The sequence below is a fragment of the Rana temporaria genome, chromosome 4, assembly GCF_905171775.1.
Source record: "Rana temporaria chromosome 4, aRanTem1.1, whole genome shotgun sequence".
NCBI lineage: Eukaryota > Metazoa > Chordata > Amphibia > Anura > Ranidae > Rana > Rana temporaria.
This window is the reverse complement of record NC_053492.1, coordinates 143,988,332-144,009,787: the sequence shown is the minus strand read 5'-3', so window position 1 is coordinate 144,009,787 and position 21,456 is coordinate 143,988,332. Positions and strand designations below refer to the sequence as shown.

The window sequence follows — 21,456 nt, the reverse complement described above, 5'->3', positions numbered from 1 at the left end:
TGTCTAGATAATAAACATATACCGGTACATTTTTTACACTTGACTCATTCCTTAGCCATACTGTACATGTCGCATTTAAAGTCCCAACTAATTTATTTTGCATATTCATTTGTCCTCCTGTTTTCCTTACCAAAAACCCAGCTCAGAAATCAGTCTAGTGTCCTAAAAAAGTCTGGAAATCTCCAGACAAGGAGGCTTAGATGTACTCACTGCAAACTCCTTTTCTAGAAGTTATTTAGGGGCACAGGAGACCTATGGTGTATACGTACTTCGATTTTATATGCAGTAAAAAGGAAAGCGAAAGATACAACAGAAGATTAAAAAAATACTGTCAAATGGTGGGAGCTGTTCAGCCCATTGATCTCAACAAGAATACAATTTTACAGTATGTACAAAGAAAATCCATTTACCTCCAATACATGTCATGGTATTGATACATAAAACATTTTTATGAGCCATATATTAATACGTGACCCATGGAACCTTTTGAGAAAAGCCTTGGACAATAGACAATTAGGCCAAGATAATTAAATTAGCCGAAAAAAGAAAAACACCTTTAAAAATCCGCAGAATAGACCTTGAACACCAACATCTTGACCCAGTTTAGAATTGCAAATAAGGTTTCAAACTTGTGTAACCATGCAGCAAAATAAGACAATGATGGGAAACTTTAACCTCCATATCAGCAAATAAAAGTAATTTCATCAAGGGAGACCCAAGGCTGAGGTACCGTATTTATCAGCGTATAACACGCACCCTAACTTTAAGAGGGAAGTTTCATGAAAAAAACTTTCCACAGCCCCCTGCGTATAACACGCAGGCACAGTTTACCCTCTATTTTCAGGGAAAAAAGGTGAGTGTTATACTCCAATAAATACAGTATATTACAGTTTTGTACGAAAAAACAAGTAAGTGTTGCTAACCCCACTAAGACAATTTACAAACAGTCAAAGGCAACCACAACGAAAAGGGCTAATCGGGACAGTCTTGTATGGACAAATTTCCAGAAAAATTCAATAGGATAAACTCATGTGTCAATTTATTGATACCATGTTGTAAATGAGTAAACAATTAAAATCTTCTCGCATAGAAGAAATATTGTAAAACTTGCTTCCCTCTGCAATAATACCTTGTGGAGGCTTGCTCTCCACCATCATGTGTTTCAAGCCTCAGAAGCCAAGCACTTGGGTGTAACCTGCTTGCTTCCGGATGGCACACAGAGCCCTGGGTTAATAGGTCCTTCCTGTATGGTAGCTTCCATGGAGGTTTTGCGGCCAAGTTCAGAAGTGTTGCAAACCAAGGCCTTTTTGGCCAAAAAGGAGTGATCAGGAGTAAGTTTGTGTTTTCTTTCCTAAACTTTCTTAGGACCAAAGGGATTAGAGGAAAGGTGGGAAAGGCGTAACACAGCTGGTAATTCCATGGGTGTGCTAGGGCGTCTATGCCTACCGCCTGATCCCCTCTGTGGAGAGAAAAGACCATCCAGATGGGCTCCCCAACCCCAGGAACTCGCGTCTGTTGTTAGACGTTTGTCCAGAGGAAAGACCCATGAAAGACCCTTTGTCAGATTGGATGAGTCCCTCCACCACCAGAGTGCTTGTTTTACCTTCAAAGGTAGTTTGAGACGCTTTTCCAGCGACTCTTGCTGCGACCAAACCTGTAGAATGTTCATCTGGAGCAATCTGGAATGTAATCTTGCCCACTGGACTGCTGGGATTGTAGCCGTGAGAAGGCCCAACACTGACATGGCTGATCTGACTGAAACCGAGAAATTCGTCTGAATCTGATCCACTGCTGAAAAGATCTTTTCCATCTTTTCCTGGGGAAGGAATACTTTTTGCAGTACAGAATTTAAGGTGTAGCCCAGAAACCTCATCTCCTGTGTAGGATCTAGATTTGACTTCTCTAGATTTAACAGCCAACCTAGGCTCTTGAGATGAGTCTGTGACCTTTGAAGGTTTGTCACAACCTGATCTCTGGAATCCGCAATCCAAGAACAATAGGTCGTCCAGATATGGAACGACCGAGATCCCCCTCAGTTTCAGAGGTTCCAGGGCTTCCGCCATTACCTTCGTAAAAATCCTGGGGGAAGATGAAAGCCCGAACAACAGGGGGCTGTATCCCCGACCAAGTTTTTAGCCAGACTGCGCGCCTGGCTGAATTAACAAGTGCTGAGGATCTGGCTGTCATTTTAATTGACTCGGCTGATGCATCATCCATATACTTAATTGCCTTAAAGTGGAGGTTCACCCTAAAACAATTATATAACATTACATCCAGCATACTAACCACATGTACAGTATGCTGGTGTTTTCATTTTTTCTGCCGTACATACCGTTTTATTGTTATTTCTTTATCGTACATCACGGGACACAGAGCGGCATTCATTACTATATGGGTTATATGGAGTACCTTCAGGTGTAGACACTGGCAATCTCAAACAGGAAATGCCCCTCCCTATATAACCCCCTCCCATAGGAGGAGTACCTCAGTTTTTTACGCCAGTGTCTTAGGTGTTAGTCATGGTTTAGCTTGCCTCCGCATCCTTGGGATTAGGTGAGCTACCGGTTCTGTCCAAAAAAGCCTCAGCGCTAAAGTGGTCAGTAACCGGACCCCAAACCCTTGGGGTATAGCCCATAATGCTTTTCTTTTTAGAGAGCTGGACCCTGGGCCCAGAACTTAGAAACCTTTGGGTACCTAAAGTTTTCTGTTGCCAGGGTGCTATATGGGCCCAGGACAGTGGATCCTTCATAGGAACCCAGGGCCTGAAGGTCTAGACATCCCCACGGAGATGGGGGAAGATTGGGCCTCTTGCTTGGCAAAGTCCTGCGGCATGGAGCAGGTAAGTGAGGGGAAAACTTGCGGAACTTGGTTCTTAGCAGGTTTTTTTCTGGGGGGTCACAGGGGACATGCCTAAAGTTATGCACTGCATCTGGCAAACTAGTCACATATCATAAAGATAGGATGGCTCTCTATGTATTATTCCCCATAAGATGTGACCTCCCTTGTAGTGTTGGAAAAGCATTGAGTGGGGCCTGTGTTATATAAAAATATATGTGTGTGTCAGAGAGCTTTGCTTACCTGCAGGCCTCCAGGCGATGCTCCATTCAGTCTTCCTCCTCAGAGCCTGCAAGCAGGCAAAACGCTGACCTCCTCGTGTGTTCCAGGCTGCAGTTTGCTGGAACAGAGAGGTCCCTTCCTCCCAAAATCCCCCCCCCCTCCCCCTGTCGGGAGGGGCATTTCCTGTTTGAGATTGCTGGGGGGGGAAGGGCGGGTCAGTGGCTTAAAGGAAGGGGCGGCCCTTCCTTGTTTGTTCCATCAATACTTTGGAACTGAGGAGAAAGACCAGAGCGGCAGCACGGGGCGCCGAGGACACACAGTGGCCAGAAAGGATATTGCAGTCTTCAGAGGACTGTTTTGTCAAGCCTAGAAATAGGCTGTTTCTTTTCCATCTCATAGTTTTTCTTTGCAATACTACTCAGGGGGACAGAATGTTTTTTCTTTCCTGGATTTGAAACAAAAACGAAAAAAAAAAAAAAAAAAAAAGTCATCTAGGGGAGAGGAAGCATTTTTTTATCCCCCAAACAGGTGTTTGGACAATTAACTTTTATAGTTCCAAATACCAATAGGTAGCAGGTGTACCTCGGTATTGTACCATGGTATGCCGCTGTTTTCCCTACAGGGAGCCTTGGGGCCATCGGGATCTGGGGCTGGAGCTGACGCGGGTCAGTCCAACCCTAAGATGGTCACGGAGGAGGTATTACTCACCTCTTTAAAAGAGATGCAGAAAAGCATGGGAAAAATGATATCCGCAGCTATGCGGGGCAGTAAGCGGAATAGATCTCCGTCGCCCGAGCGCGGACCCTCAGAAGAGGAGGTCCTTTCCTCAGGGGAATTGGACGACCTCTTGGACACGGACCAAGTAGGTTCAGGGATCGAAGACCCGGATACAGAGGAGTCTGGGGCAGTCTCCCTGAGGGAGAGCTGGTGGATTCAAGGATTGTCGGACTTGGTCCATAGGACATTCAACTTGCCAGTACCAGATCTCCAGGTATCGACGGTTTCAGCTTTGGGCTCACTGAGGGCGCCTCAAAGCAATGCTGTGTTTCCGATCCATCCTCTATTAGAGGGAATTTTGTTCCAAGATTGGAACAAGCCAGATAAGATCTTCTTACCACCTAAAAGGTTCTCTGTCCTATATCCTATGGAAGAAAAATTTTCCAAAAGATGGGCTACTCCTGCAGTGGACGCAGCCATCTCATGTGTTAACAGATCGTTAACATGCCCTGTAGAAAACATACAGGTGTTCAAGGATCCAGTTGATAAGCGCTTGGAAGCACTACTTAAGAACTCCTTCACTACTGCAGGGGCAGTAGTACAGCCAGCTGTGGCTGCGATTGGGGTCGCTCAAGCATTATCGGATCAATTTAAGCAGATGCTTAAACTTATTCCGGCCCAGCAGGCAGAAAAATTTTCGGATGTCCCTAAGGCCATATGTTTTACGGTAGACGCAATCAAGGATTCTATCCAGCAAGCGTCACGTTTATCGTTATCCCTTATCCATATGAGAAGACTCTTATGGTTAAAAAGCTGGGAGGCTGAGCCCCCATGCAAGAAGCTCCTGGTAGGGTTCCCCTTCCATGGAGGACGACTCTTCGGAGAAGACCTAGATAAATACATTCAGACCATTTCAAACGGCAAGAGTACTCTCTTGCCAACTAAGAAGAAGGTTCAGGGACCTGCGTTTAAACGACAGTATTCCCCTGGGCAGGGGCCCTCTAATGCCAAGCAGTATCGACGGCCTCCTGCAAAAGCAAACTTCGGCTTCAACAGCAGATCACAAGGACAGGCTGTTAGAGGCAAAAGGCAGTGGTTTCGCAAACCAGCAAAACCAGCCCCCAAGCCAACCTTATGAAGGGGCGCCCCCACCCACGAAGGTGGGGGGAAGGCTGCGACTCTTTTCAGAGATTTGGGAAGCCAGCATTCCCGACGAGTGGGTACGGTCTTCCGTGGCCACAGGCTACAAATTAGATTTCCTAAGGTTTCCTCCTCCTCATTTCCAGAAGTCGAGGATTCCAAACGATCCGGAAAAGGGAGCCGCATTAAGATCGGCATTAGATCATCTACTTTCCCAGGAAGTAATAGTAGAGGTACCAGTCCTGGAACAGGGGCTGGGTTTCTACTCCAACCTATTCATCATCCCAAAATCCAATGGAGATGTCAGGCCAATTTTGGACCTAAAGATGGTAAATGCATATCTAAAGATCCGCTCATTTCGGATGGAATCCGTGCGGTCAGCAGCTGCCACACTCCAGAAGGACGACTTCATGGCGTCCATAGACATAAAGGATGCCTACCTTCATGTTCCAATTTATCAGCCACATCAAAGATATCTACGCTTCATGGTGGCTTCGCGTCACTTCCAATTCGTGGCGCTTCCCTTCGGGTTGGCTACGGCCCCCCGGGTGTTCACGAAGGTCCTAGCTCCAATCCTAGCCAAACTAAGGATCCAAGGGGTCACGATCCTAGCATACCTGGACGACCTCCTAGTCATAGATCACTCGTCTCCCGGCTTGGAGCGAGCAGTGGCCCTCACGGTCCAATACCTCGAGAGGTTCGGCTGGGTCCTAAATCGAGAAAAGTCAGCTTTCCAGCCCACAAAGCAGTTGGAATATCTCGGCATGAGATTAGACACAGAACAACAAGGAGTGTTCCTACCTCTGAGGAAGGTAAAAGCCATCAAGGAATTAATCCTACTGGTTCTAAGCAAGAAAGAACCGACTATTCGCCTATGTATGAGGTTACTAGGCAAGATGGTGGCCACATTCGAGGCGGTACCATACGCCCAGAGCCACACTCGCATCCTACAGGCAGCCATCCTGTCAGCATGGAGCAGAAGGCCACAGGCCTTGGATATCCCGTTGCCGCTCTCATCAAGAGTCCGACAAAGTCTGTGTTGGTGGTTAGACCCTCAGAATCTACTGAAGGGGAGGTCTTTCAGCCCAGTGGCTTGGAAGATAGTGACCACAGACGCCAGCCTGACGGGCTGGGGAGCAATTTTGGATGGTTGCACTCGCCAAGGTACTTGGGCAAAGCCAGAGAAGCAGTTGCCCATCAACATCTTGGAGCTCAGAGCTGCTCGACTAGCCCTCAGGGCTTGGACGTCAAAATTGCAGGGGTTCCCGGTGAGAATTCAATCAGACAATGCCACGGCCGTGGCACACATAAATCACCAAGGGGGAACCAGGAGTCAAGCCGCTCAGAGAGAGGTGAGCTTGATTCTTCTATGGGCAGAGGCTCATGTGCCCTGCATATCGGCAATATTCATTCCAGGAGTGGACAACTTTCAGGCGGACTTCTTAAGCCGCCAGACTCTATGGCCGGGGGAATGGTCTCTGCATCCACTAGTCTTTCAAGCACTCTGCCAAAGATGGGGAGTGCCGGACGTGGATATCATGGCATCGAGACTCAACAAGAAACTAGACAGGTTCATGTCCCGCTCAAGGGATCCGATGGCCTGCGGAACCGATGCGTTGGTTTGCCCTTGGCATCAGTTCAAACTTCTTTATGCGTTTCCCCCGCTCCAGTTACTACCCCGCCTGCTGCGCAGGATCCGGGTGGAGCACATACCAGTCATCCTGGTAGCTCCAGCATGGCCCAGAAGGGCATGGTACTCACTAATCTTAAGGATGGTAGTGGGAGACCCTTGGACTCTTCCTCTACGGCCAGACCTGCTATCGCAAGGTCCGATCCTCCACCCTGCCTTACGGCATCTAAATTTGACGGCCTGGAAGCTGAATCCCTGATTCTCAGGGGTAGAGGTCTGTCTCAGAAAGTAATCTCTACCCTAATCAGAGCCAGGAAACCGGTCTCTAGGGTGATTTATTACAGGGTCTGGAAGGCCTATGTAGGCTGGTGTGAGTCCAAGCGATGGCTTTCTCGCAAATTTACCATCGATAGAGTATTAAGTTTTCTCCAGCTAGGAGTGGATAAAGGATTGGCATTAAGCACAATCAAAGGACAGATTTCTGCTCTGTCAGTGTGGTTTCAGCGGCCGCTGGCCACCCACTCGCTGGTTAAGACCTTCCTTCAAGGGGTCTTACGTATTAGACCTCCAGTTAAATCCCCGCTTTGTCCGTGGGATTTAAATCTTGTTCTGTCAAGTTTACAGAAACAACCGTTTGAGCCGTTGGCTGATATTCCTTTGGTTCTACTGACAAGGAAGTTAGTATTTTTGGTTGCCATAGTTTCCGCAAGAAGAGTTTCGGAGCTGGCAGCCTTATCCTGTAAGGAACCATATCTTGTTTTTCATAAGGACAGGGTCGTTCTCCGCCCTCATCCTTCCTTCCTTCCGAAGGTCATATCCAGTTTTCATTTGAACCAGGATTTGGTATTACCATCCTTCTTCCCTAAACCTACTTCCACAAAGGAAGGGTTGCTGCATACCTTGGATATTGTCAGGGCCATGAAGGCCTATCTTAAAGCTACAAAGAAGATCCGGAAGACAGATGTGCTGTTCATTCTACCGGATGGGCCCAAGAAGGGGCAGGCAGCTGCAAAGTCCACCATTTCTAGGTGGATTAAGCAATTAATCACTCAGGCCTACGGCTTGAAAGGGTTGCCTCCTCCAGTATCATTAAAGGCTCATTCTACTAGAGCCATGGGCGCCTCCTGGGCAGCACACCACCAGATCTCTATGGCTCAAGTTTGCAAGGCGGCAACCTGGTCTTCTGTCCACACGTTTACAAAATTCTACAGTTGGACGTAAGAAGGAATACTGATACTGCCTTCGGGCAGGCAGTGCTGCAGGCTGCAGTTTGAGACCCTCGGATTCCGGGGGCTCCTCTTGTTCGAGTTAAATTTAAAAATTTTATTTTTCTCAACTAAGTTGGATTTATTATGATTTGAGTATATCTCTAAATTAAATCCTTTTGTCTTGGAGATGTTCTCCCTCCCCTCATTGTAAGCATTGCTTTGGGACATCCCATATAGTAATGAATGCCGCTCTGTGTCCCGTGATGTACGATAAAGAAAAAGAGATTTTTAATACAGCTTACCTGTAAAATCTTTTTCTTGGAGTACATCACGGGACACAGAGCTCCCACCCCTCTTTTTTGAGGACCATTTTGGGAGGCATACTGCTTGCTACAAAACTGAGGTACTCCTCCTATGGGAGGGGGTTATATAGGGAGGGGCATTTCCTGTTTGAGATTGCCAGTGTCTACACCTGAAGGTACTCCATATAACCCATATAGTAATGAATGCCGCTCTGTGTCCCGTGATGTACTCCAAGAAAAAGATTTTACAGGTAAGCTGTATTAAAAATCTCTTTTTTCCCCCCGGCTTCCGGGTTCTGATTCCCGCAGGACTGGGCGTTCCTATTGAGAGGTTAGATGACTGACGTCTGGTGAAAAACTTCCCATGGCACATAAGGCGCGTCACCAGTTTTCCGTAAATAGCCGACCTGCGAGTCGGCTCTATACGGCGCTATAGGGCGCCTCCCGTGTATAGCTGACAGTGCTGGATGTAATGTTATATAATTGTTTTAGGGTGAACCTCCACTTTAAGTATTAGTGGGAAAGACTCTAGAAGATCTTTTCTATGAGTACCTGCCTCAACGTGGCCCATTAGCTTCTCCACCCAGCATTCTAGGTTCCTCGCCACCACTGTGGAGGCCATAGCCGGTTTGAGGCTGGCCGACGCGGAGTCCCATGCTTCTTTTTTGCTTTTGTCCATTGCATCTTTTAGGACCCCCATGTCCTCAAAGGCAAGATCCGTCCGCCGGGAAACCTGCGAGAAAGCAGCATCAACTCTAGGTTTCTTGTTCCAAACCTCAGACTCTTTATTTTCAAAGGGGAACCTTCTCTTAAGAGATTTGGGTAGAAACGGCCTATTTTCCGGATCTTTCCATCTTTTTTAATTGTGTCTGATAGTACTCTATGGACCGGGAAAACTCTGTGTTTGGAATCATCCAGGCCCTGGTACATTTAATCGTGGACAGATAACTGTACTTTTTCCTCCTGAATATCCAGGGTGGTGTAAATTGCGCTTAACAATTCATCCACATCCTCCAAGGATAGTTTATATCTGGAGGTTCTGCCTGCGTCCTCTTCATCAGAATCCTTAAGGGAAGGAAGAGTACTTGCCCCTTCGTCCCCAGAGTCCACCTCTACTGGTTTAGAGGTGGAGGCTCTTGGGCTCGATGGTGGTTGCTGGGGTTCAACTTGAACTGGATTTTGTACCAAAAGGGATTTCACTGAGCTGAGTGAATTTGTAAGTTCACGGACTGAGGAAAACCGGTCTTTAAATTGTTGAGATGATTCCTCTTCAACCAGATCTTTAATGCATGATCTACACATTGATTTTTGCCACGAATCCCTGAGAGGATTCTTGCAGGAGGGACACTTCCTCTGGTCTGGTGGAATTAACTGTTAAACGTTTTTTCCTGAAACGAGATAATAAATAACTCATCTAGAGTTCTATCTAGAATGGAATAAAAAATCTCGCGCCAAAAAATAAAATATATGTAAACAAAATAGCTGCTCCCCAAACAATTCAAATAAGAATAAATTCAAATAAGAATGGACATATGGAAAGAATTTTATAAATAGGGGGCGCTGATACTGATAAGAAATATATATATGAAGTGGCAGTAAAGTGCCTGTGCAAACTATAATTTAAAAGGTCTTCTGAAAAAACCTGTGAAAAAATAGTAATAAATCAGGGTATGAATACCTGTAATATATGTGCCAAAATACAAGTAGATAAAGTGCATGTGCAATTTATAAACCAGTGCAAAATGTGTATGAACCTTAAATATAAATCACACAAACCATTTAAACATCCGTCAACTACACAATAAATAAATATATGGTAAGTTGACATATAAATGTGGTGAGTGCCCCCAAACAAACACGGGGGAAGGAAAAAACTCAGTGAAAAATGGAAATAAAAACAAACAATAAAAAATAAAAAATAAATAATAAAATAAAAATAAAAAATAAAATTAATACATAAAAAATATATAAAATACCAAACAATATGAGTGATTGTGAAATATTGCACAAAAGTGTGAACCAGTGAATAATCACAGAAAAGAGTCCAAAATCAGAAATAATAAGCGTCCATAAATTTCTTATTCTGTACTGCTTGTGTGGTAAGTTGAGGAGAAGTAGGGATTACACCTTCACCAGTCCTATCACCCAAAAGTGCATAAAGGATGGCCCCTTACCGCATGGAGTAGATCTTTTTAGCTAAAAAAAGATCGAGTAAGCTTTGCTGTCACCCAGGACAGATGGTGGATGGTCTGAGATTCCTAAGGGTCAGCTTAGTGGAACATCATAAAAATAAAGCAGAGAGATGCCGCCATAGTATATTACCATTTATTAAAATAATTTAAAAACAAAGCAAGTGACGAATGGAGGCTTACTTTAAAAGTGCCCACATCCCGGCACTGAGGCTTTGGGCTTGATCAGAAAAATAGCGATCCTGAGGACCTTTTCCGTGGAGAGGGATGTCCGCGCTGGGGAGTTCTACGGCGTGCGTTCCACCTTGCAGAAGCCGAGAACCAGCTGGACAGGAAGCTGTGCATGGTCTGCGTGTCGCCTCGACGTATGTTTCAGTAATCCGTCATCAGGAAGCGCGGCTTCTCGGCTTCTGCAAGGTGGAACGCACGCCGTAGAACTCCCCAGCGCGGACATCCCTCTCCACGGAAAAGGTCCTCAGGATCGCTATTTTTCTGATCAAGCCCAAAGCCTCAGTGCCGGGATGTGGGCACTTTTAAAGTAAGCCTCCATTCGTCACTTGCTTTGTTTTTAAATTATTTTAATAAATGGTAATATACTATGGCGGCATCTCTCTGCTTTATTTTTATGATGTTCCACTAAGCTGACCCTTAGGAATCTCAGACCATCCACCATCTGTCCTGGGTGACAGCAAAGCTTACTCGATCTTTTTTTAGCTAAAAAGATCTACTCCATGCGGTAAGGGGCCATCCTTTATGCACTTTTGGGTGATAGGACTGGTGAAGGTGTAATCCCTACTTCTCCTCAACTTACCACACAAGCAGTACAGAATAAGAAATTTATGGACGCTTATTATTTCTGATTTTGGACTCTTTTCTGTGATTATTCACTGGTTCACACTTTTGTGCAATATTTCACAATCACTCATATTGTTTGGTATTTTATATATTTTTTATGTATTAATTTTATTTTTTATTTTTATTTTATTATTTATTTTTTATTTTTTATTGTTTGTTTTTATTTCCATTTTTCACTGAGTTTTTTCCTTCCCCCGTTTTTGTTTGGGGGCACTCAGCACATTTATATGTCAACTTACCATATATTTATTTATTGTGTAGTTGACGGATGTTTAAATGGTTTGTGTGATTTATATTTAAGGTTCATACACATTTTGCACTGGTTTATAAATTGCACATGCACTTTATCTACTTGTATTTTGGCACATATATTACAGGTATTCATACCCTGATTTATTACTATTTTTTCACAGGTTTTTTCAGAAGACCTTTTGTATTATAGTTTGCACAGGCACTTTACTGCCACTTCATATATATATTTCTTATCAGTATCAGCGCCCCCTATTTATAAATTTCTTTCCATAGAGTTCTATCTAGCCGCCAAACATCCCAGTGCAAAACACCACCACCAAAACTGAAAACCGGAGTTAGGCTTACCGGTAACTCTGTTTCTAGGAGTCTTCCAGGACAGCCTCTGAGACCTTGGGCTCCTCCCTCCGGGACAGGAAACACACACCCCCACTTCTTTAAAGGCGGTCCTCCAGGCCTCCATCCTCAGTTGTAAACAAGAACTACCGGAAGCTCTGAAAGACATAACACACTAACACAACGTTAGTTCATACCTCAGATACCTAGGTACATAATCCCGGGTGGGAAAAACCCCGGCTGTCCTGGAAGACTCCTAGAAACAGAGTTACCGGTAAGCCTAACTCCGGTTTTCTCCACTCGTCTTCCAGGACAGCCTCTGAGATGATAAGCAAGAAAACTCACTTGTTAGGGTGGGACAACCGCCTGGAGGACCTTTCGTCCAAACGCTTGATCCTTATCCGACAGCAGGTCTAACCTATAGTGCCTGGCAAATGTCGAGGAAGATGACCATGCCGCTGCCTTGCAAATATCTTCCAGTGAAGCTCCGGCCCTCTCTGCCCATGATGCCGAGACTGCCCGGGTCGAGTGTGCCTTAACCAAGGGAGGTTGCTTTCCTTCTGACTGGTAAGCCTCTGTGATAGTCATTGTAAGCCACCTAGCCAAGGATGATTTAGAAGACTTATACCCTTTGCGGGCTCCCGCAAAATTAACGAAAAGGGATTCAGAGTGTCTAAAACCTTTAGTGGACTCTAAATAATATAGGAGACATCTTTTGACATCCAATAAATTCCCAAATTCCCCCTCATCACTTTCTGAGGTGGAACTAAAAGTAGGCAATATAATGTCCTGCGTCCTGTGAAATGTGGACGACACTTTGGGTAAAAAGGAAGGGTCTACTTTAAGGACAACTTTGTCCTCCAAAATTAACAGAAAAGGCTCCTGAATTGACAGGGCCTGCAGATCACTGACCCTCCGGGCCGAAGTAATCGCTATTAAAAAAAAACGTTTTCAAACTTAGGAATTTTATAGAAGATTTCTCCAGGGGTTCGAAGGGGGCTTTGGTTAGTGCCCTAAGGACTAAGGATAGATCCCAGGAAGGGCAAGCTCTTACCTTAACTGGCTTAACCCTTGCCAAAGCTTTGAAAAAATTGCTTACGTATTGATTTTTCTGGAGAGGGAACTCCAAAAATACGCTCAGGGCCGCCGTCTGCACCTTCAAAGTGCTGATAGCCAAACCCAACTCAACTCCTGCTTGAAGAAAGTCTAGGATCACTGGAATACAGGGCTGATCGATCCTACACTCCACTAGCCAGGAATTAAATTTCTTCCAGACTTTGCCATAAATGGCTCTGGTGACTGGCTTGCGACATTCTAAGAGTGTTTTAACCACTTTGTCTGAGAACCCTTGAGAAATTAACAGCTGTTCTTCAGATACCACGCTGTGAGTTTTAATCTCCTTAACTGAGGGTGACGAAGCGGTCCTAGAGAAATTAGATCCTCTCTTGCTGGAAGCGTCAAAGGAAGATCCACCACCAACTTCTTCAGGAGGGTGAACCATGGCCTCTTGGGCCAGAATGGCGTGACTATTATTAAGTCCGTGGACTCGACCAGAAATTTCTGGAGCACTCTGGCTATCATCCTTATTGGAGGAAACGCGTATGCTAGCCTGAAGCGCCAAGGACTGGCAAAGGCGTCTATCCCCATGGCTCGGTCCTGTGGGTGAACAGAAAAGAATGTCCTGACTTTCTTGTTTTCCCCGGATGCAAAAAGGTCCACTTCGGGTTCCCCCCAGTGGGACACTATCTGGTTGAAAACTTCCCCGTTTAGGGACCACTCGTCCTGGCTCACCGGTTGCCGACTTAGAAAATCTGCCAGGGTATTGTGGGAACCCTTTAGGTGCACTGCAGACAGGAAGGACAAGTTTACTTCCGCCCAGCTCATTATCCTGTCCGCTATAGCTTGAAGGGGTGGATTTGTGCCCCCCTGCTTGTTCAGATATGCGACTGTAGCCGCGTTGTCCGATCTCACTTGAAGATGGCTCCCTGAAATCAAGGGTTGGAAAGCCTGTATGGCGTTTAAGACCGCGAGAAGTTCTCTTTGGTTCGAAGACCGATGTGCATCTGTTAGAGACCAGGAGCCCTGAGCCAAATGGCTCCCCAGATGGGCTCCCCACCCCAGCGCACTGGCATCCGTAGTCACTATCCGGGCCGTGGGTGGGTTCCAGGATAGCCCTTTTTCCAGATTGAAACGGTCTCGCCACCACCATAAGGCTCTTTTCACTTTGGTCGGTATGTGCATTGGGAAGTCTAGGCTCTCCCTCCTGCCATCCCACTGCCTTAGCATCGTATTTTGCAACAAACGTTGGTGATGCCTAGCCCAAGGCACTGCCGGGAAGCATGCTGACATGAGGCCCAAAATTCTCATAACCTCCCTGACTAAGGTGATCTGGTTGGTTTGTACCAGAGATACTGCATGCATTACCCTCAGAATCTTCTCCTCCGGAAGAAAAACTTTAATTTGTATCGAGGAAATCCTGTACCCCAAGTACAGGACCTCCTGGGATTTGTCCCTGTTGATTAGCCAGCCCAGGGAGCCTAGGAGACCCTGAGATTCCTCTAGGTCCTTTTCTAGTTGGGGACCTGAGGAGGAAATGAAAAGCAGATCGTCCAGGTAGGGTATTACAGTGATCGCTTTTAGCCTTAAGGGTGCCAAGGCCTCGGCTAACACTTTCGTGAAGATCCTCGGAGAGGATGATAGGCCGAAAGGTAGGGCCCTGAATTGGTAATGGATTACCTCCGAGCCTCTCTGTACTGCCAGCCTCAAAAATCTTTGAGACTTCCGATGTATGGGAATATGGAGATACGCATCCCTGAGGTCTACTGTTGCTAGGAAGCACCCTGGGAACAAAAAATTTGTTACCGAAAATATAGACTCCATCCGGAATCTCTTGTACCTCAGGAATTTGTTCAGGGGACGGAGATTCAGGATCAACCTGAACTTTCCGGAAGGTTTTCGCACCACAAACACGTGTGAGTAAACCCCTTGGCCCTCCTCCTCCCGGGGAACTCTCACCACGACTTTTTGGTCCAAAAGGTCCCCTAACAGGAGATTTAAGGCTTGTGCCTTTTCTCGATCCTTCGCCGACCTGGTCAGTACAAACATAGGGGGGGGGGATCGCATCGAATTCCAGCCTGTAGGCGTTCCTGATGATATCCAGGACAAAAGGACTCGGCGTGGAAAGAATCCACTGCGGGAGGAACTCCCCCAATCTTCCTCCCACAGGGACTGAGGCGTCACTGGGGTTTTGGGGTGGTTTGAGGAGGATTGAATAGTATATTTCCTCTGCCACGCCCCTTTTGCCCTGCCCAGTGTTTTTTGGGGTGACCATCTCGGTCCTTAGTCCCTTGCTGTTTGACGCCACGAAAAAAACGCTTGTTCTCGTTCTTTTTCTTTTTCTCAGGGAAGGACTTTTTTCTGTCTTGGGTTCTTTCCAATGCCTCCTGTAGACCGGGGCCAAACAGATGGTCACCCGAAAAGGGGAGTCCGCAGAGTTTAAGCTTGGAACCCGAATCCCCTGGCCAGGTCTTGAGCCAAACTGCCCGCCTAGCGGCGTTGACCAAGGCCGCTGACCTAGCAGCTAGTCGGACGGACTCAGCGGAGGCATCCGCTAAAAAACCTACTGCCTTAAACAGTAATGGAAATGAGCCTAGCAGTTGCGGTCTGGGAGTACCTGCCGAGATATGGGACTGCAGTTGCGTAAGCCAGCATTCAAGATTCCTGGCTACACAAGTAGCCGCTAGGGCCGGTTTTAAGGCAATAGACGAGGTATCCCAGGCCCTTTTGAGCAATACGTCTCCCCTCTTATCCATGGGATCCTTTAGAGCTCCTAGATCATCAAAGGCTAAGTCCGTATTTTTGGAAATCTTGGCCAGTGGCGCGTCTAATTTCGGAATTTTATTCCATGGCTGGGAAGGATCAGCTTCGAACGGGAACCTTCTCTTAAGGCTTCCCGAGAAAAAAGGCCTCCTTTCTGGGTGTTCCCATTCCAGCAAAATCAAATCCAAAAGAGATTTATGTACAGGGAATACCTTGGCTTTCTGTGCATTAGACCCTAAATACATCTGGTCATGCTTAGAAAGTATGACTTGCTCCTCCCGAATCTCCAACGTGTCATAGATCGCTTTTAACAGATCTCCCACGTCTTCTAAGGTCAGCTTATACCTTGATCCCCTGGAGGATTCTTCTCCGTCCTCGGACCCTGAAGCAGAATCTGCCTGGGACGAGGCTGGGCCTGAATGTGTCCACCCACTTATTTCTGCTCTCTCCCCCCTTTCCTGCTCTTCCTCCTGTGGAACTTCAGACAGGGCAGGGGTACTGGATGCCCTAGGCAAAGGGGAAGGAGTTTGCAACCTGTCCATCATTCCTCTGAATGATGAAAAAGTGGACGCCAATTCATCCCCAACGGAAGAAAGGATTTTACGGCACTCTGTTGCAGAATCATCCTTTACTAGGTCGCTGACACAGTCAGGGCATACTGGCTTCTTCCAAGTAAGACTAATTTTTGCCCCACAAACGGCACATTTCTTCCTGGGAGTCTGCACAGGCGGCACTTTGACCTGAAATAACAGACCAGGAAGTTTAGATTAGAATACTCCTTTTAACCTAACACCTCTGTGCAGGAAAACGGAATATAGTGTGCCTAACCCTCCACCAAAGGTTCCCCACCTTAGGAGGGTGAAAAGTGCCAACCTCCCAGAGTAAGAGAAGCCCTCCCTCACCCTCTTACCTGAGAGGCACCGGAGCCTGCAGCGCACGGATCCATAGCCTGACTTGCCTCTTCCATGCTGCGCGGGTTCAACACGGCCTGGCCGATAATACCCTGCTCCGGGCCTGAACTGCCTTGCCGCGCCGTTTTGAATGGAGGTCGGAACTGGTCCCCGCGGCGCCGATCGATGACGCGCATCCGGCGGAAGTTGTGTGTCACTTCCGCCCTGTGGAGCGCATACCCCGCCCCTCGGCTTCCGGAACGGAGCTTCCGCCTGTAATGAGGCCTCTGGCTGTGTGTTAGTGGGAGTCCTGTCACTCCTGCTTGCCCCCTCAATAGGCTTTCTCCACACCAGGGAGAAAGACTTGCATTACTGTGTGTAGTTACAGACAGAAGAACAGAAAGTGAGGATTTCTCAGAAGAAATAAGAACATTTAAAAGCAAAATCGAAGGATGAGGTAAGTGAAGGACTGCACTAAGGTAAAGGAAGCTATTTAGGGATTTTTTTTTTTACATTTACAACCCCTTTAACCACTTAAGGACCGGACCAATATGCAGCTAAATGACCCAAAGGGTTTTTACAATTCGGCACTGCGTCGCTTTAACAGACAATTGCGCGGTCCTGCGACGTGGCTCCCAAACAAAATTGGCGTCCTTTTTTCCCCACAAATAGAATTTTTTCCCTCAGTTTAGGCCGATACGTATTCGTTTACCTATTTTTGGTAAAAAAAAAATCGCAATAAGCGTTTATCGATTGGTTTGCGCAAAATTTATAGCGTTTACAAAATAGGGGATAGTTTTGTTGCATTTTTATTATTTTTTTTTTTTTTTTACTACTAATGGCGACGATCAGCGATTTTTTTCGTGACTGCGACATTATGACGGACACTTCGGACAATTTTGACACATTTTTGGGACCACTGTCATTTTCACAGCAAAAAATGCATTTAAATTGCATTGTTTATTGTGAAAATGACAGTTGCAGTTTGGGAGTTAACCACAGGGGGTGCTGTAGGAGTTAGTGTTCACTTTGTGTGTGTTTACAACTGTAGGGGGGTGTGGCTGTAGCACTGACGTCATCGATCGAGTCTCCCTTATATAAGGGATCACTCGATCGATACGCCGCCACAGTGAAGCACGGGGAAGCCGTGTTTACATACGGCTCTCCCCGTTCTTCAGCTCCGGGGAGCGATTGCGACGGAGCGGCTATGAACGAATAGCCGCGTCGTCGTCCCGGATCCGACCGCCGCATGTAGCGGGGGGGGTCCTGATCGGACCCCCGACCCACGTCTAGGCAGGCACGTACAGGTACGTTGATGTGCCTGTCTGTGCCATTCTGCCGACGTATATCTACATGAGGCGGTCGGGAAGTGGTTAAAGCCTTCAACTGATCCGGGCTCATCAAACAGCTTACTAGGATCATATCGCACAATGATCCCCCAAAAAAATAAGGACTCGGCCAATGTCGCTAGTTATCGTCCGATAGCGCTCCTTCACGTGGATGTGAAGCCGTTCTTGAAAATCTTAGCAACTTGGTTGTCCTACCATGTGTTTACCTGGGTAGGACTGGATCAAGTAGGATTTTTTCCTTGGAGAAGAGGCAAGGGACAACACTATCAAAAACCTGAATCTTTACCATTGGCTAACTTTCAACCGAAAGGAGGGTTTCTTCCTAGCGATGGATGCAGAAAAGGCGTTCAAATGAGTGGCCTAGGACTACATGGGTGAGGTCCTAGGAACTTTCGGTATCGGTGCGAATATGCGTGCTCTCATCTTATCCTTATATGTTAACCCGAGAGCCAGGGTCAGAGTCAATAGCCACATGTCGAGCACCTTCTCTATCCGTAATGGAACGAGACAGGATTGTCCCCTCTCGCCCTTACTTTACATCCCCACGCTGGAACCCCTTCTTTCCTTGTATCTGGCACACTCGGATATCAGGGGAATACAGGTCCATGACCGGGAATTTAAGATCGCAGCATTTGTAGATACCGCTTTGCTTATTTTTACTCTCCAGACATCCCTTCCAAATCTCGTCAGTCCTTGAACAGTTAACATGAATCTCAAATTTGAAAATCAACTACTCAAAGTATTTTGCACTAAATGTTACACTATCTACAGAATTAGTGCAACAATACCATTCAAATTTTTCCGTTCAATGGAAGGCGGTTGCCGTCACATATATGGGCATACAAGTCACTGCCAGGCTATCATAACTCTGTAATAGAAATTATTTGGCGGAATTAGATAGTATACGCCGGGATCACCAGATGTGGGACGTACCCTCCATCTCTTGGTTTTGGCAGGTTTCGACAATCCTCCTACGCATACTTTATAAATTGCAAACTATTCCAATCTGGCTACCACCTTCTTTCTTTGCGGCATATAGGACCATGTGTAGGTCCTTTCTATGGGGCAACCAATCCGCACAAATCAAATGGGCCAAGCTAGTGTTGCCAAAATCTGGGGGGGGGTTGTGTTGGTCTTCTGGAGCCGCAATGCTACTATTGGGCAGTTCACCTTGCTAGGGTGGTGGACTGGAAAGTTCATGAGCGTTGTAAAGATTGGGTACGGCTTGAACAGTTAGCCTCCGACTATGAACAGTGCCATGGGTTCGAAACACATATCATCTTCTCTTGATTCTAGTCCCCCAATTGGGGCTACTCTTCATGCCTTTGACAGGGCGTGCGCAGCACATGCACTTTCATCCAAGGAGTGCTCGATTACCCCAATTAGAAACCACCCTGATTTTGTTCACAGCCTTTACAGGAATTACTTAGTAGCAGAATGGCCACACATGGAGATGCTGGCCAGACACTTCTTCTGTAGAGGTAGGTTCAATAAGCATAGGGAACTGGCTGATATCCATTACCAAGGCGTTCCCGTTTGGTCTTATCTTCAACTGAAACATTATTTAGATGATCCAGCATGTAGAGAGAGGTTTACTAGGGCTCCTACAGTCTTTGAATCTTTTTGCTCTAATTCAATGTGATTTCATTGCTATATGCTTCCATGTTTGGAAAGCAATACGCCTCATTGCGCTCTGACCACGCATTCTGGGAAGCTGCAAGAAGACGCAGAAATAGGCGGTGCCAGCTGGTATCGCATACATCTTTACACCCATAAGGGCTCCCTGAATGTAGCTACGCAAACAAATGGCTATATACTTAAAACTAGGTGGTATAAAATGCCAGATATCCTTCATAAATTTGTGCTGTCAGTATCTGATCTTTGTTGGAGATGCGGGATAGAGAGAGGCACATTCCTTCATGTCTGGTGGAAATGCTCTCCGATTCAGCCATATTAGCGCAAGATCCATGACACAACAACGTTGATCGCTTCGCTCCCGCTGGAGCTCACACTGGCATAGGACCTACTCCATTGCTCAAAATATCCCAGGAAACACCACTATAAGTATGTAGCTATGCATATGACCAACACTAGGCTTTGTTTACCGGTTCATTGGAGGTCTATCTCCCCTCCCTCAATGAAGGAGTGGACCTCCCATGTTAATCACATAGCAGCGATGGAGGAGCTGATCTATACCACCCTCGATAAAATACCCGAATACTCAGCCACATAGGAGGCTTGGAATACATATCGAGAATCTCAGTCATACCAAGAGCTAATACAGAACAGCAAATGAGTTGTTTTCTGGAACGGTGACATAGTCATAAGTGAAATTCGTCTTATTCTTTACCTTGTCACAAGACAAGTACTTATCTGACATGGATGGAGAACTAATTCAAATGGGTAGAATACTATTGGGAATAGTTAACTACGTGTTTCATGCTTAGGATGACTCCCTCTCATCTTAATACTAATATGTGCTTAAGGAGGATTTGTTACATTTTTTCTGTATTTTGCCTTGTATTTGTATGCATCCGCCTACATGACGTAATCCGCCTACATGACGTAATGTTCATGGAGTCATTTATTGTAATTTTGCGTGAAAACCTTTAATAAAATCTTTATGTAAAAAATAAACAAACAGCATACTTAAAACTACCAAAAGGAAGTTCGGCCTAAAAATTATATAACATTAATTTTAAGTACAGTTGTTGTATAAGTAATCGTCAAAACTAATCGTCAAACTATGACAGCACTGAAAACTGGACTTTAGGCTCAAATCACAAAGCTCAGACACCGCTAAAATAATTCTTATTTTCAAAAAGTGGCAGTTATTTTTAGCCGAGTTCTATGAGATTTGAAAGTTACAGTCACATGCCTGAAAATAGAAATCCTCTTGCTAGTAATAAAAAATGTAATTGAGCATCTTGTAGTTTAAAGGTCCGCTTGAAGATGGCTATAGTTTTCCTTTAAGATGAAATTACCTTTACCTTGTATTAAGATGGGGCTCCAATATCTCCTGAATATGTTCTGGAAATCTCCTCCATAGCCTCCGTCCAGGACAGTCCAGCCTTCCTTCTTTGCACTCATAAATAGATAACAACTCCTGCATAAATACAAAACTGGAAATGAGGTAGTGTCAAAACATTTTACAGCTACTGCATAGTCTGAAGAGCCAGTGCCTAGAAAATGGTACAGCCACAAGGGAGAAGCAACTTGTTGCAATCTCTTGCATATAGGTTATATACAAGGCTATACCCCTAATGGTCGATGAGAGTGCCAACCCCCCCCCCTATTTTTTTTTAGATAAAAACATTAAATTATAAAGAGCAGCATTTTATCATACAGATTGTGCTTTTACCACTTCATACGAAAGCTATACAGTGCTATGATTTTAAAATGAAAGAGAAATTAAACCAGCACGCTCTGTAATTTGATATGAGGTATGCGAAGGCTTGAACTCCTACAATGCCAGGAGAGATACAGGCTATATATCTATGTAGATATCTATATATAAAAGAAACATACAAATGCACACAAATAACTTATTTATATCTGTAGTTTAAATAGAGATTTTTGTTCACCTGAATAGCATAAGCAGCAGAATCCTGAGCACGGACATTATCAGCATAAGCCAAAAATGCTCTAGTCAACTCTAAGAGCAGCTCATAAGCAAAATTCAGGTCTTCAACCCCAGTCTAAAACAAAAAAGAAA

The 21,456-nt window shown here is 45.6% G+C and overlaps 1 protein-coding gene across 1 annotated transcript in view; it reads right to left on the bottom strand.

Moving 5' to 3' along the window:
- Nucleotides 1–21,456, bottom strand: part of ATR (ATR serine/threonine kinase) — a 130,990-nt gene that overhangs the window by 64,603 nt on the left and 44,931 nt on the right. Inside the window, exons 23-24 of the mRNA XM_040349120.1 lie at nt 21,326–21,439; nt 20,732–20,847 (exon numbers count right to left, since the gene is read on the bottom strand). Coding sequence (XP_040205054.1) covers nt 20,732–20,847; nt 21,326–21,439 — 230 coding nt within the window. The remainder of the gene's footprint in view (nt 1–20,731; nt 20,848–21,325; nt 21,440–21,456) is intronic.